Raw genomic sequence first — 17,445 nt, 5'->3', positions numbered from 1 at the left:
TATTTTTTGTGGATAATGGGTACCCGCGGGTCAGGTAGTATACTACCCGTACTCGACCCATTTAGAAGCGGATATTAAAGTATCCGTTACCCACGGATAGTAAATATTCGCGGATAGTAACTACTCGTCGCAGATTTTACCCATAGATACCCGTGCCCGCTAATTTTTTGCCATCCCGTATTTTTATTTTGTCTCAATTTAGTCTCAATTTTAAAAATTAAACAATTTTGTCCCTCCTCAAATTCAAAAAAAATTTAAATTGTATATTAATCTTAACAAATATTTTTATTAAAATTGATATTTTTATTAAATATATTTAACAAGATTAAGTTTAATTATATTTATATTTACTTAATCATATAAATGTTAATTATGTTATTTAAATATACCTATAAGGGTTTAAAAAAAAGAATAACATAACATGCTGGTGTGAATTTTCATAATTTCACGAAAACTATATCCAATTTTTTATTTAAAAAAAAGTTAAATTTCACATTAATAATTTGCTCAATGAGCTAAATCATTTAGAAAATTCACACTAGCATGTTATATTACTTTTTTTTTTAAAATCCTTATAGGTATATTTAAATAACATAATTAACATTTATATGATTAAATAAATATAAATATAATTAAGCTTAATCTTGTTAAATATATTTAATAAAAAATATCAATTTTAATAAAAATATTTGTTAAGATTTATATATAATTTAAATTTTGTTTGAATTTGAGAAGGGACAAAATTGTTTAATTTTAAAATTAAGACTAAATTGTTATAAAATAAAAATACATGAATCAAATTGAGACACAATAAAAATATAAGGACCAAATTGAGACTAATGCAATTATATGTGACCTAGCAATGACAAGTGACACTATTAGTATCATGTCACACTGGTATTGTCATGTGACACAATACACGTGACATTTTTTTTAAATTTTATTTTAAAAAAATAAAAATAAATAAAAGTAATAAAAAAATAATTCAAAAATTCAAAAAACCACAAACTCACACATGTCACCTCTTTTAACCGTGTTAGTACGGAATTAACAGCAAAATCTAAATTGATTCAATTTTTTACTATAAGGACCTAATTGAGAGCATTTACTGAGAAAATCCTAGAGAGGGATATGTGCAAAATGATTAAACCTAAGTTTTAATAATAGTGAGAATTTCAAATTTTTTTTTATCGTGAAACTCTTTTTTGAAACAAGGTTAGGAGAAAGAAGAAGATCCACTTTCCATTTTCTGAGCCTGGAAATAAGGGCGGAAAAAATGAACAGTAGTTGTCTACAGTATTTACGGTAGAAACTGTGTGTTTTCAAAACACTAGTTGTACATTGCCACCTCAATGGTTAGTCTTACTTATCACAAAGGGGTAATTAATTACATCACAGTGTTTACAGTCACAGACCTCGCATAGTATATAAACCTCTCATTCACTCTTTTCTTCTTCCTCTTTTTTCTCCACTTAACATAGAGTTTTTGTTTGAAGACACAGAGGTTCTCGAATCTTCTTCATCATCATCTTACTCCTAATCCTCTTCCCTTCGTTTTCAGATCTGAATTTTCCTCATGTATTTTCTTATCGTTTTCCTTTAATTAATTGTGGTTTTTATTTATTATACTTTTTTCCGCTAGGAAACGGATTGGAAGAACTTGCGAAACGGTTTAGAAATTTGTGATCTGGTGAGCCATGAATGCAAGAAGGTTAGTGTGAACTAAATTCATGTTCTCTCTCTTTTATATGTTCTGGAAAAAGTGTCGGTCGTTACTCGATTCGGTTACGATGGAAAAATTGTTGTTAGATCCGTGAATACGACGTCGTAGGAGGCTTTGGATTTTCTATCTCTCGCTGGTTTGAATCGATCGATGAGTCTAGTTTATCGGTGAATTGCTGTTTCGTAGCTTTGGTTTTTGTTACATATTGCAGATATTTTTCCTTTTGTGAATTGGTTTTGCGTTGGAGGAGGATGCAGGACTGGGGAATTTTGGATGCGTTTTAGCGTGGGTTCTTTCATTGATCTCAAAATACACTATTTTATGATTCCTTCACCTTCCAATTGGAATTAGTGTTGCTTTAATCATGAGATCAGTGATGACCGAATTATCTCTGGCGTGTAGATTCCTGTAACAAATATGAGGGGAGTTGCTTTCCTAGTTTCGCTTCTCGGCATATACTTCATCGAACGAGTTACCAATCCTATGCAGTATTTTATTCGTGTTAGATGAACAACCTTTTATTTTTCTTATCTATGTAAGTCATTATATGTGTTGGAGCCTTCCTGTGGACATTTTTGTTTGAGTCCAATTGAATGTGAGAGAAAAATTAGATTGGGTAACATATCTGTTACCATGGATACTGGAATGGCGAATGTGGTTGCTGCTCACTGGGAATCGAATTTTATGTATGTATTCATGTGTATTCAATAAGTTATGCTGAAGTTGTGGTGGGATATGGATATGAGTGTGCAACATAATAGAGAAAGATATTCTGCTGTTATATTTGTTTAGAAAATATCGAGTACTATTTACTTCCGAGGATAAGGGAAGGTAATAAAAGATTTTATCCCTCATTATTTGTAGAAAATTATTTCTGCTGCACTAGTCCTATCTTTTATTTCATCAGTTCTTAGGGTTATTTGGTCGCTGTTTATAATTTCATTTTGCTAGAAATGCTTAAGTGTATATATCTTTCCCCCTGATGCGAGCAATGCAGAGACAGCCTTTATTTCAAACTTCCTTATGATTTAATTCAATTTATGTATCTAGAATCGTTGATGCTTTATGCGCTTATGCAAAACATCAAATAAGTGAAAACAATCTTGCTTGTGTATTATCTGACCATCTGGCTCATATCTATATTATTATTTTTTCTGTTTCAGAGATGGTCGTAATAACAGAGTTGCACTTTTTGATGGTATTGAGGAGGGTGGCATCAGAGCATCGTCTATTTACTCAACTTCTTCCCATGAAATTGATGAACATGATAACGAACAAGCATTGGATGGATTGCAAGATAGAGTCAGTCTGCTGAAAAGAGTAAGTTTACTATTGCTTCTACTGTCATGTTATCTTTTCTGTTCAAACTGAAAGGTAAATGCACGAATTGCAATCTGCTGGATTGGAATTGGAACTTTATTTTGGAATATATATATATATATATATATATATATATATATATATATATATATATATATATATAATGCATTAAAGCACAGAATTGTTCCTTCGTTCCTTGCTTTAAATAATTTCATTTTTCAAGTTTTGTTATTTTCCAATCTTTCACCGAATCATTGTTTGACCCATATTATTCATTACTTATTCTATTACGGTGTAACTGTGCCGTTCGATTTGTGGAGTATTATAATATCTATTTGGTTATTGTCTTCTTGGAACCCTTTATAAGAGTATTTAAAGACCTTGAATGCATTTCCTGTAAATTTATTAACAATGTGCAATTTTGTGATAGTTTTAAAATCTTTTTCTTTATCAACTATAACTAATACTTTAAGTTTTAACGAGCATAGTTTCTACAGTTGTCAGGTGACATAAATGAGGAAGTTGATAGTCATAACCGGATGTTGGATCGTATGGTACGTAGTAGCAATTATTGAAAACATTTGCATTTTCTCTGCTATATCACGTTATCCGCTGGTAACCTGTTGGCATTTTATATAGGGAAACGATATGGATTCTTCGAGAGGGGTCCTCTCAGGCACTATGGATAAATTCAAAATGGTATGTGAACTGTCTTGTTTACTTTGTTCAATACATTTGTTGTCTTTTCCATTCCTTCTGATTCGGGATAGTGTCAGTAGATGTGGTAGGGGTATAGTGTTTTCTTCCCCTATCAGGATCCAGTATTTATTTGTCTTTTTTTTTTTTTTTTCTGTGTCATCTTTCAGGTATTTGAAACAAAATCCAGCCGAAGAATGTTTTCTCTTGTAGCATCCTTTGTTGTGCTTTTTCTTATAATATATTATCTTACTAGGTAATTGATCTTTCCCTCAGTTGTCAGCAATATGTTAGATTGGAAAGGAAGCTATTTGCTCTATTCCTCTAATTAGCTATACTGCGTGTAAGATGTTCCTTTGTGTTTGTATAAAGATTTTTGCGTTTCATTATATCCACCCGGTTATGTCAATATGTCGTTTGTATACCAAAAAATATCCCTTTCTCTTTGATTTAGATTATGTACAATTCCTCTATTTTATATAAGACACGTACTTTATTAGATGAACGTAAATATTTCCATAATTGTTGACGAAACCGGTCTAACAGGGAACTAGGCATTTGTTTGGTTATGGTATAGTCTCCTAATTGACTTGTGGGTCACTCTGAATGAACTAAAACTCAGTTGAATAAGTTGAACGAACTGACCATATTGATAACGTTAATATTTATTTAGTTTTTATATTTATACTGTTTTATGTTGAATTAGTTTCATCACTTTTTAGCTTTGATTAATGTATTCAAGTGGTTGAATCTGAACTGGAAATCTAGCAGTTCAAGATCACCGTTTACGTTAGGGTTTGTTTTTTTGGCTCGTGTATAGTTGTATATTATGCTAAAGTCACTTTTGTCGTTGCCGTATTAAATTTTAAGCGTCTTGATCAATTGTAAATGTATTACGCGCGTCCCAAATTCTTTTAAATTATATTACTTTACGAATGTTTTTCAACTTTTTTTTCATGGCAGAAAGGGTAATCTTTTGAAACCCTAAACTCCCAGTCATCTTCACACCGTCCACGGTACTTGACCAAAATAGTGAAGATTGCCCAAACATTGCATGAAATGGATTAATGGTATTGGTGATAGATGTGAAACTGTGTACGCTCCCTATAAAAACTACAATTAAACCAACCTTATTAAGGCAAACATTTATGACTGTCTAGTTTTTTATGTTTGACACATGGTCCTGAAGGTAGAAGATATATGTGACAAATACATATCAAAGTTCTTATTTAATAATGTATTAGAATTTGTAAAATTCTACTTACGAAACAACTTGTATCACCAAACACAATTGGAGATGCAATTTGAACAAGGTCAAAATTGTAACTGCTTTGGGGCATTGAGAGTTCGAGATACGAAACTTAATTTAAAATACTATATGGAGCGTGGGAGAATAGAGGTGGCTTGATTGTGGAATTTACCCAAGGTTTTTGTATCCAGGGTGTCCTTCGAAGGGAATTGCACCTGTATAAAAAACACTATTTCTTTACTTTAACAAAAATAGTACATATTAAATAATATGGTAAATAAATATTGATATATTTTATTTTTTAGTATAGTAGAAATATTACAGTTTTAGTATAATAATTTTAGTTTTGGTAGTTTTATTAGAACTCTATTATTAATGATTAATGTGTTTCGTCTTCAATAATCATTACGCGTGTTTATTAAAATAAAAAATCAAATTAATATAGACTTAATAGCATTTATGGTTCCTATTTTCGTCACGTGCGTTCATTTTAGTCTCCATTTTTTTTTGTTTCAATGTTGTCTTAAAGAATATAAATTTCATTCAATTTGATCTTTTTTGCAATGCCGTTTAAATAATTAATGACAGACAGTCCAATTGTGCACAATAGTGTTGATGTGACATTTAACTGCCCACGTGGATTCCGTAGAGGTACACTGAGGTGGAATTATTGATTTTGAAATTGCAATTGCAGATATTAGGCTTTGCTTTTTGAAAATTAAATTAAGGGTCCTTAAAATTAAACTTCTTGCGTGCTTTGGTAGCGAAATCGGGAAGATTGGGAAAAAGAACATCAGTGACGTCCTTTGTAAAGTCAGGTATGCGTTTCTAATCTCGTAACTAAGCTGTGTGTTGTGACATTCCTTTATAACATTTTATGCACACATGAAAATGTGAGTGTTAGATTTTTTCCAAGGTTAGATTTTGTTGAAAAATTGTGCGAACTGTTTAGGGCGAACTGTTTAGGGCATTGTTAACTTATTATAATTGGTTATGTGTGGTTGATTGTTGGTTTATTGTTTATTGTTTCCCATAGGGTTTAACAATTATTTTAGCGTAAATAGTAGTTACTTTTTGTGTTTCCATAGTGGTCCCATGCCCATAAAGTTCATTTTGTAGGCTTGCGTTTGAAATGTCTGAGGAGAGATTTAATGTTGTGGTCCACCATAGTGGGACCCTGGTAACGGATATACCTTTTGGATATGTTGGTGGGGAAGTCACTTATTGGAGTGTGGACCCAAACAAATGGAGTTATTTCGAAGTGGTAGATTCCATTAAGGTGTTGGGGTATATTAATGTGTCTGAGTTATTTTATTGCATTCAACATATTTTGTATAAGTTGTATGATAACAGAGATGTAATGAACATGGTAGACGTTGCCAAGCATTTAGGGTAAGTTCACTTATTTGTGGTGCACAATGTGGATGAGGAGCCAAAGATTATATTTCAAAGTGAATTAAATGAACCACTTCATTTGCTGTGTCTTGGAAGTATAGAGAGTGAAGGTAGCCATTTAGGTGGGAATGAGGATGATAAAGTGGAGATGCAGGGGGAGGATGATGACGTTTCTGTGCATGTGGAGGATGAAGAAGTGGATGTGCAGGTGGAGGATATGGTTGAACATAACGTTAGGGTGGAGGAGGAGGAAGTTGTTATTGAACAACACGAGCATGTGGAGGAAGAAGTTGTCATTGAAGAATTTAGTTCAAGTGAGGATGATGATGCAGGGGTGGTGCATGGTGAATTTCCTCATGGAGTAGTTGATGAAGAAGAAGTGGATGAAGGATAAGTGGATGAAGGACTAGTTGATGTTGATGTTAATATTGATGAAGGACTAGTAGATAACAACGTAGAAGGGTCTGTGTCAGTAGAAGTTAGTGAAAATGAAAGCAATTGTGATTCAAACACAGATGACAGTGCATATAGGCAGAGAAACCCAAATGGCAGGGGTTTGTCTGATGATGAGTGGGACTCAAAATTATTGGACAGTCCAGAAGAAAGTGGAAGTGAGGATGGAATTGATGAAAGGCAAAGTTGTGGTCCATTTGGGACATATGTTAAGAAAAAAAATATGTCAGAATACAAGTGGGAAGTGGGAACACAGATTAGTGATAAAAATGAGTTTATGGAGGCTGTTAGAAGTTATGTCGTGCATGCGGGGAGGAATTTGAAGTTTCTTAAGAATGACAATAGAAGGGTATGAGTGAGATGTTGGGTGCAAAAAAAAAATGTCCATGGATGGCTTATTGTGGACATTTAGAAGGATGTAGAACATGACAATTGAGAAAAATATTGGATACCCATAGTTGCAGTAGACAATTCAATATCAAAATGATGAATGCTAAGTGGTTGAGTGAGACATTAGATACCACACTACTTGAAAATCCAAATTTGAAGATAAATGAAATACGGTCAAAAGCTTTGAGGAAATGGAATAAAAATGTCACATTATCTAAAGCTCGTAGGGCAAAATTAATGGCATCATGCAAACTTGAAGGTTCATTCAAAGATCAGTTCACAAGAATATTTGACTATGCACATGAGTTATTGAGATGTAACCTGGGATCAACCGTCAAAGTTCAAGTGGATAGTGAAAATGGTCAAACCACATTCCAAAGGTTCTATGTTTGTTTGAAAGCTTGCAAGAATAGTTTTGTCTCTTGTAAGCCCTTTATTAGTTTGGATGGATGTTTTCTGAAAGGAAAGTACAAGGGGGAGTTATTAACAACTGTTGGTAGAGATCCTAATGAGCAGATGTTACCTCTAGCATATGCAATTGTGGAAGTAGAGAACAAAGAAACTTGGTCTTGGTTTTTGGAATTGTTGATAGAAGACCTTGGGGGCACTGAAGTATGTGATGCATGCACTTTTATGTCTGACCAACAAAAGGTATATCTATTTCTTATTTCTTGCTGAATTGGTTTTTGATATTAGTTATGCACATCAGTTCACTTTGGTCCCCATTTTATATTAAAAATGTTCAATGTTGTCCCTTTACACAGGGTTTGCTGCCAGCGTTGTCTTAACTTTTACTTGGGGTAGAGCATAGATTTTGCATGAGACACTTATATGCAAATTTCAGAAAAAAGTTTAGAGGGGACACCTTGAAGACTTTAATACGGAAGGCTGCTACTAGTACCTACCCCCAAGCTTGGGAAAGAGAAATGTTGAATATGAAAGAGGTCAATGTAGAAGCTTACAAATACCTTATTGCTATTCCCCCAAGGTATTTCTTCTGCGTTACTGCAACCTCTTATATACTTTTAGCTTCCTAACAATTTCTTATTCTTTGTAATAGGTATTCATCTAGATCTAGATTTACAGGTCGAGCAGTAACTGATACACTAGTAAATAACATAAGTGAAGCTTTTAATAGTGTTATTGTTGATGCTAGAGGAAAGCCCATAGTAACCATGCTAGAGGAAATTAGAGTTTACATCATGAAAGAATGGGCAACCAACAAAATCAAGATGTGTAATATGGACTTTGATATCTGTCCCAAGATTAGAAAGAGACTTATAAAAGAATCAATTTATCCAAGAATTGGATCCCTGGGTAAGCATTTCCTTTCCCAGTATTAATTAATGTCACTTGGTCTGTGATAAAGTTGTTGATATTCATCACTTGATATTTAACTTTTAATCATGTCTTACTTGATGGCAGTTGGTTTGGAGAAAAAAAGTTTGAAGTTAGGCATTGTGCAGTGATTACAAACAAGTTTGAAGTCAACCTAGACAATCAAGAGTGTACCTGTAGGAAATGGCTCAATAGTGGCATCCCTTGCTGCCATGATATTGCAATAATGAGATTCTTAAATTTAGATCCACAAGACTATGTACCCATTTGGTTCAAAAGGTCCACATATGATGAAACACATGCTTCAATCATATTTCCAGTGAATGGGCACCTTTTACGAGAAAGAACATCATGCCCAGATGTCCTCCCTCCATTTAAAAGAAAATTACTTGGCAGACCAAAGAAAAAGAAAAGGATGAAGGGTTGGGAGCTAAGGAGGGATGAAACCCAGATGACCAAAGGTGACCACCACAAGAAATCAATGTGTTGTTGGGCATAATAGAAATCAATGCCTTTTACGTCCTCAAGATCAACCAGACCTACCACAACCATCTGAAGCAGCACCACTCCAACCAACACAGGAATCCACAGAGCAACCAACTCAACCAATCAGAAGGGACAAGTTACCAATTAGGAGACCATCTCTTTTATAATGTTATAAATTTGGTGCACTTGACATTGTATCTGTTTTGAAATACTTTACTAATTTAAACCTTATGTCCTTAGTACACTACAAAAAAATGTTATTTAGCGGAGGTTTTTTTTTTCGATTTGCGGGGGTTTTCACCCTCCGCAAAGTAATTTGAGGGGGTTTTTAAAACCGTCGCAGTTTGAGTCGCCACAATCTATCTGCAGAGGTTTTTCACAGCCCCTGGTATCACATTCAATTTGCTGAGATTTTTTTGCGGAGGGTAAAAACCTCCTCTATTAGTGGCTATTATTTTGTGGGATTTTTTAACCTCCTTTATTTTCAACTATTTAATCACATTTAATACCTGAATTTTTTTACACTTTTTTTTGGGATTAATATATGTTATTCAAATTTGACAATTATATTGTTATCTTCTTCATTTGTATTATTTAATTTGAGATTTATTACTTTATTTTGCTAGCATTGTTTATGTTACCATTTGAAGTGTTTATATTTTTGGGTCAAAAATATTTATTTGTAACAATATTAAAACATATTAATGTAACAAAAACATCACAAATTCATATAATTCTATTGTCAAAATTATCATTTTAACATAAAAGCAGTTAATAAAACTCATCCTTACAACTTAATCAATAAACACTCAAAATTCATAATAAAGTACATATAATTTTATCCTAAAAAATATCACAATCTTCCTAAATTTTATTTCCACTAGATGATTGTCTTGTACTAAAAAAGACTCGAGCTCTTATGCACCATAAGCTTGCTAGACTCTTAACTCTCTCCTAGACTTTTATTTTCTTAAAGTTGCTCATACTTCTCTGAAGAAACACCTTTCCATCCCACTCTTCAAGCATGTAAACTCAATATCTGAATCGCTTCTGCATCAGTCCATCAATTTTGTAGTTTAGTTAAGCACAACTTGGAAGGTTCGTCCATCAATCCTCGTACTTGTTGTTTCTATTTAAAAGCCAACACTTGGTGAGAAAATAAACCATATGTTTAGATATGAAAAGGAAAAAGAATTAATCAAACAGACATACAGAACATGTCTACAGATGGGAAATGACTGAAGATCTGGTCCACATTCAGAACATTTATGCAGAAAAGTAAAAGAAAAAATGTCAAATAAAATTCATTTTATTTGATGTTTTCTGAACAAATGCAGAGATATCTCTATTTACCTGATGTCTACATCCGAAGGCAATGCCTTTCGCATTGCTAAGGCAAATGGGACAAACCTGCATAAAGCCAAATTAATCACAAATGTGAGATTTAAAGATCATGAAACAACAGACAAAATTTATTTGTACGTAAATTGTTTTTAAATACACATAATTCCAAACAAGTTTATATTAACTCAATTTTTATTATAAAGGTGTTAATGATAAAGTAAACAAGCAAACATGAAATATTTCTTTGTGCCTTTACTAATCAAGAAATGAAACAAGAAATATGTTTGAAAGATAATCTTCGAACTAATTCAATAATACATTTATAAAATAAAGTATGCATATGTTTATATAGTGTAAACTCGCTTATGCATTGTAGGTGTTACCATAAATTCAATAAATAATAAATTGTCATAATGGACTTTAAATAATTTTAGTATCATTTTTTTTAAAAAATAGACTTTAAGTTTAATTTGATTTTTCAAAATTAATTTATACTAGGAGATTTATATTATTTATATACTTTTTACATTATTTATATATTTTTTCTGTGCTTGGGGGATATCTAATTTAAGTTATTCTACTTGAAAAGTAGTACCTCATTGTCATAGGTGAAACATGAGGCAGAAGGAGTTGTGGCAGTTGGGTGGATACTTGACTGAAACATTGTAGCAAAAGAAGTATATGTGGGAGGTGGGAGGGCAACCCTTTGAGGAGCATTGGCTTGCAGACAACTGCTCAAGAGTAATAAGTATAAATTATCACAAAACATTCAACAAAAAATGAACAGAATTATGATCTCCATTATGAACATCTTCTACCTCAGAGAGCTTGAAAACAAAACATGTAATTGAACTCAACTTCTGAAAAAGAAATAAAATTTGAACCTACAATTAGCTATGGTTAAACCTAGAAGATTAGTTAGAAGCATAAGTTAGTAAATTGTATCAGCAAAATAGAAAACAAAGCCTGAACAAGTTTAGAAAAGTTAGTGCAAAAGTTAGTAAAAGCAGTAAAAAATGTTAGTTAGAGCTAATTAGTAAAATAGGAATCAAAAATCCACACAAGGAGGTTTAGTTACACCCTTCATGGCCAATCTTCTACAGAATCCATTTACTACATGATACATCAATGAAATTAGACAATAATTATTATGAAGTGAAATCATGAATCTAAAAAATCCCACTTGCTAAATGCTAATGATATCGATATCTTGTAGACACTAAATCTTAACAAGAGTTCAGATGAATATTTCTACATTCAATATTTAATGACAATGACCTACATGATGAGAATATTACATAAACATTAAAAGGAAATGCAAATTGAATATTACATTATAAATCATCAAAAAAATGGTTTTTAAAAAAACTAGTTCAGCCACACAGGCCACCCAAAAAAATATCAATGGAAATTTGTCGGGACTAAAAGAAATCCCTGAAGTGCAAAGTATCCATGTGATAAAAAAATTGGTCATATTTTTCATTGAAAAAGTAATACATAAAAGAGAAAATAAGAACTAGTAATAAAATAAAACTCGTCTTTTTAAGAAATTTAGACCAAAATAAAGATAAAAACCTTTCATCACAGAGAATAATTGCTCCATAATCATGGCAATGGCGAATTACATGCCCAACAACTTGATTCACAACTCGGGACGCTTGCTGGTTATACCATTTTTTTGAAAGCAGCAATTGAACTAGGGAACTTCGAGTTTTTGTAACCTTTTGCATCGCAGAATCCCATCATCCGCCACCATCAACCACCGCGAGTTCGTCTCCGTCGTCACGTAAACAACGCCTCCCTTGCAGCATCGTGACCTGCAAACACACACTCAGAACCCACGTGCGAGAACTTCATAATCAACCACATCATTGCAATCGCTCCACCTCCAGCCGCAACAAAACTCAGAATCGCGAGAAACCTCGGTTCGTCTTCTCCTCCTTCATCAGTTGCCTCACGAAGAGGAGAACCCAAAAAAGAAAAGAAAGAGAAAACCAGAGAACGCCAATCTCGCGACTTCCATGTTAGAACACCGTGAAACCCTTGTGTCTTCGTCTTCCTCGAACTCAACTTCTGTAGACCCACGACCCACCAATCCTGCAAACAAAAAAATCCCAAAAACATTAGTCACCCTAAATCGCGAACACCATCGAACCAAAGCGTCAACCCTAATTCGTCCAAAGCACCACTGAAACGATGAACCCTAATTACATATAAATTCCCAAATCGCGAATAGACCTGTAAGAAACCACTTCGCAGTTTGAATTAAGCCACCATGATAACAATGGTAGCGAATCCCTCAGAGAACGAAACCCTTATTTAGGGAAAATTGAGAAATGTGAGCGTTTGGAAAATTTTAGAGAAAAAACCAAGTTTCCAGAAAGAGGAAAATGTGAGAGGGAATACAAATTTCAGAAATTTTAAGTCTAAGAGGGAAACTACAATTTATAAAAATGGTATTTTAATTGTTAGAGCATATAAACCTCTTCAAAATAACATCATAACCTCCGCTATTATCAACATTTTATAAGTTCCTTTTAATTGTTTTAAATAATATTAATTTGCGGAGGGTTTTTATAACTCCCACAAAATAACCTCCTCAAATGAACAATTTTTTTGTAGTGGTAATGTTTTGAAATACTTTATAATGTCTTGATATATTTGGCACTGGATCTGTAATGATGTGCTATTATGTAACTTGATGGTGTACCTATGAACTGACTTTTGATTGTGAAAATATATTGTTGTACCCATGTTTTGATATTGATTTTGACCACTTCCATTTTATGCAAACATCACTCAGTCATCATCATGAGGACCACATGTGCACATATTTAACTGAAATGAGGACTAATTTGAACAAGTAATGTTAAAACACAATTCATTTCTTGATTTAATACAAAACACATTCGTCTAATAATGGGACCACCTAACAACCTCATACTTCAAAACACAAAAGTAAAGTACATTGGGACCACCTAAAAACACACAGAACACATCAACCTAAAAACACACTTTGAACAAATCAACCCAAAAACACACTTTGAACACATCAACCCAAAAACACACACAACATAACTATGATCAGTACACTAAGAACACACCACTGCTACTAAGAATTGGATCCTTCTCTTCAAAGCTTTCACTGTCTTCTCCATATCCCAAATCTTCGTCCTTTGACTACCAATGATAACATCCCTTTCATCAACCTTTTCTTCATGCACCACTTGAAATAGTTACATGACATCACATTACCAGTTGCACTTTGTTATTCATCAAACACATTGTTAATTTCAAACACAAAGAAAATAGGCTTTAATTACCGATGCTTTTATTCACATCACTTTGTAGTTACGTCAACCCCAAAAGTATCTTCCAACATTCTTTGAAGTTCTGACCATATTTACTATGGCCAACTCACCACAATTGCAAATGGGGATTATCCTTACCCCCATTGAACCACCACCAAGTGAGGAATTAGAACTTCTGTGGCCGAAGCTATTGCAACAACAAGAAGAAGATTGGGAAGGAGACATGGCTCATCAACCACCAAGATTAGGAACAAGATTGGTTAACCACGAACCTAACTTTCGTTTTCACTAAAGTAAAGTAAAAAACCCTAACCCTAATTTCACTCTCCACCCTTGTCAAAAATTGGGTTCTATTAAATAAATCTCGCATTTCTTTCAAAATTCACCTCAATGTGGCTGAAGGAGTCCATGTGGGCAGTTAAATGCCACATCAATACTGTTGTGCACAACTAGACTATTTGTCGTTAACGATTTAAATGACGTTTGCAAAAAGGACCAAATTGAACGAAATTTAGATTCTTTAGGACAACATTGAACAAAAAAAAAGGGGACCAAAATGAACGCACGTGACGAAAATAGGGACCATCAATGCTATTAAGCCATTAATATATTAACTTTGAAGAAAACCACTAAGTATTTTAAATTTACAAACTAAAAAGCAAATGGAAAAAGGCTTACATTTTATGTTGTGTATGCCATCTTTAAATATGAAATCTAAATTAAACAAGTAAAAAACTCTGCTCATAACGAGAATCACATAAAATGCCCATTGCTCCGAATCAATTGTATTGTGCCAAAAAATACTACACTTCATATTTTAATCATCTTAACGACATTGCAATTCATTTTACTTGTATTTCTGCACAACCTTTACCTCTTTAACAAATCATGTGAAATGGTAAACAAATCCTTCTAAACATTAAAATTATGTGCAGTCCTTGTTTCAATTGTGAGATCTATTCCCTTATACTATCCTTAGTTTTTTTTTTTGGCTAAATAACATTGTAAATATCATTTTATCATTATTGCTATGCAAGCTCGTTTTATCAATAAAGAAACAAAACATATTAGCAAACATGTTCACAAGTTTAAAATTTGAGAAAAGAAAAGAAGAAAAATTCTTGGAATAAGATATAAAGAATAAACTTTTATTGTGCCTTATGTAATTTAATAGATTAGCTAAGAAACACGTACATGACTATAATTCGTTCTAAATTAGGACTCTTACTCGTGCAACTAAGATGAAAGTCCTACTCTTATGACTGATTGATATTAATTGACAAATCAATTTTTCAATCATTGGAAACTTAAAAAACACTATAGTTTCGTCATCATTTTGTCTCTCAACAAAATTAACAAGGATTGAACTTTAATTAGTTCGAGTCAATGATGAAATTTAAGTTATAACAATTTTTGCTATAGAGAGTTCAAACGTGAGCCTTTGGATAGATGGCGTGATTTGAATGACTTTGAAGTTTCTGACGTATACTCTTGATAGTTAGGACATGAGGGAAGACCCATTTACAAAAGACACTTTGATTCTCAAGTCAGTAAACAAGTTGAGATATTGTGAGTAACAAAAAATGAGTATGAGGGTGAGTGAGTATTCTTTGGAGAACACCAATTGTATTTATAAGATTTTTTGGGTCTTGGACTTATGTTATTATATCAAATAATATCATTGGAATAACACTTACCTCAAACAGATAATAACAACGTGAAATCTTATTGTAAATAATAACCATAATATAAAATTGGTGAGATTAGTAACAATTTTCCTTAATATGTGAATATTGCCCCATTAAATGTATTTTGGGTTGTTCCAAGATAAAGAGGCTTAATGAACCTAATTGGGACACACTCTTTAGCACATCTGGTTGGGTAAGTACATAAGGCCACCAAGTCTCGGGAGTTTGATTGGCGTATGAAAGGTTACTATGACCGATCTCTTTGTGGCCAACTTGTAATGATCGATCTCTTGGTTAGACTTTGATCGACCTGTAAAGTTTGTAGGTGAATTGGTCATATGGCCAGACTGTTCAAGTGCCATTGTCTAAGGGTAGTCTTTGATTTGTTTTATTGACCTAGGCAGGCTTAGTGTTATGAGCTTGGGCATGCTTTACATTATGTTGCTAGGTTGGCAGGCTCTATTAACTACTTTTGGCTTGGGTATGCTTTGTTGTGTGTTGCTGACTTGGTAGGCTTTGTTGGGTGTTGCTAGCTTGGCAAGCTTTGTTGAGTGTTGTCAACTTGGCATGCTCTACTACTGACGTGGAGAAGCCATGTTGCTTGTTTGACCGAGTTGATGATGACTGTGAAGCATTAATTGGGTTTTTTTAAAACATCAAAATGATTGCTTTACAGTACGAAATATCGTTTCACATTAAATGGTTTTGATCAACTTTGACGTGGTTACATCACAATGGTTGAACTTGGAGAACAAAATGCTAAACAATACACATGGGAACGAAACGTCGTCTGACTAAGGATTGTTTCATTTTAAAGTTGTTTTTATCTTGATAAGTATGAAAAATATACTTATTATTGATGCTTATTTTTACTCTTAAATTTGTATTTATTCATGAATTATGTGTTCTCCTCATGGGAAGATATAAAATTTTCTTCTTTTGATATGTTGATAGGTTAGTTTGCTCATTTTACATTAGTGTACAAGAAAATGAAGAATCAATCACTTATTTACAACTATGTTAAGAGAAGATCATTTATAAGATAGGACCATTTAACACCTTCATGTTTTGAAGTTTAACAAACAACGATACACGAAATAAGTATTTATCAAAGTCTTATCTTTGTAAAAATAATATTGTTTAATAATAGACATCGTACGAAACAAACATTACAACATTTGAATGAACAAAGAAAAGTTTCAGTAAACACACTATTAAGTGATGTTTTACTATGAAAAGGTCATCGCATGATAATTTAGTAAACACACTATTAAATGATATTTTAGTAAACACACTATTATAATAGTAGAAACACCATTAAACAAAATTTTGGGAAACTCATCAATGTGCTACATGTTATATTTGTTAAATGCGCTCCCACTACATCCTACTAAACAATACAACAATGTGCTACATGATGTTTTTGGTAAATGCATTAAATCTATAAACAATGCTCCAAAGACAATGTGTTGAATAATTCTCTAAACACACACATATACTAAACAAGAATCCCTAAAACGATGTGCTATTAGTAAGCTCCTTTCAAAAAGGCTAAACCATACCTTACAAAACGATATTATTGTGCAACCACTACAAGAAAAATCGTTGTTACATACGGCCAAAAATCCGTATATAATAGGGGTGTAGATAAATTACATACGGATAATCCGTATATAAATTACATACGGATAATCTGTATATAATATTCGTATGTAATTACATACGGAAAATCCGTTTATAATATTCTTATGTAATTACCTACGAAAAATCCGTATATAATATCTGTATGTAATTACATACGGAAAATCCGTATATAATAAGTGTATGTAATTACATACGGAAAATCCGTATATAACTTTATAGCTTTATAAAAAAAAAAATGAGATGATCTCACATCTACACCCAATAACTCACATATCTATATACTGATAAAAGTAAAATAAAACTGCCAAATTGTAAGAAATAATACCAAAAAACAAATTAAAACATGTAATTAAAATGGATAAATCAATCAAAAATTAAAAATATATATATATATATATATATATATAT

The 17,445-nt window shown here is 32.7% G+C and overlaps 2 protein-coding genes across 5 annotated transcripts; one reads left to right on the top strand and one right to left on the bottom strand.

Moving 5' to 3' along the window:
• The first annotated feature begins 1,377 nt into the window (after window positions 1-1,377).
• LOC106770785 (bet1-like SNARE 1-1) lies at window positions 1,378-4,238 on the top strand. 2 transcript variants are annotated; one of them, XM_014656583.2, is made up of 6 exons: window positions 1,378-1,504; window positions 1,643-1,711; window positions 2,887-3,043; window positions 3,541-3,597; window positions 3,683-3,742; window positions 3,910-4,238. In XM_014656583.2, the coding sequence occupies exons 2-6, from the start codon at window positions 1,698-1,700 to the stop codon at window positions 3,997-3,999; spliced, it is 378 nt and encodes a 125-aa protein (XP_014512069.1). In that variant the 5' UTR covers window positions 1,378-1,504; window positions 1,643-1,697; the 3' UTR covers window positions 4,000-4,238. The 2 variants fall into 2 exon arrangements, with proteins under 2 accessions (XP_014512069.1, XP_022640741.1); XM_022785020.1 differs by lacking the exons at window positions 1,378-1,504; window positions 1,643-1,711 and adding an exon at window positions 2,126-2,258.
• A 5,600-nt stretch (window positions 4,239-9,838) lies between these two features.
• Window positions 9,839-12,872, bottom strand: LOC106771763 (regulator of telomere elongation helicase 1 homolog). 3 transcript variants are annotated; one of them, XM_022784944.1, is made up of 5 exons: window positions 12,633-12,872; window positions 11,970-12,491; window positions 10,990-11,125; window positions 10,404-10,460; window positions 9,839-10,179 (listed from the first exon to the last, which is right to left on the bottom strand). In XM_022784944.1, exons 2-5 carry the CDS (start codon window positions 12,122-12,124, stop codon window positions 10,114-10,116), a joined length of 414 nt encoding a protein of 137 aa, XP_022640665.1. In that variant the 5' UTR covers window positions 12,125-12,491; window positions 12,633-12,872; the 3' UTR covers window positions 9,839-10,113. The 3 variants fall into 3 exon arrangements, with proteins under 3 accessions (XP_022640665.1, XP_022640667.1, XP_022640666.1); XM_022784946.1 differs by having other exon boundaries at window positions 10,990-11,049; XM_022784945.1 differs by having other exon boundaries at window positions 12,116-12,491.
• Between the last annotated feature and the right edge of the window lie 4,573 nt (window positions 12,873-17,445).

The sequence above is a fragment of the Vigna radiata genome, chromosome 8 (genome assembly GCF_000741045.1).
Source record: "Vigna radiata var. radiata cultivar VC1973A chromosome 8, Vradiata_ver6, whole genome shotgun sequence".
NCBI lineage: Eukaryota > Viridiplantae > Streptophyta > Magnoliopsida > Fabales > Fabaceae > Vigna > Vigna radiata.
The sequence above is the reverse complement of the archived record's forward strand: the minus strand, read 5'-3'. Positions and strand labels throughout refer to the sequence as shown.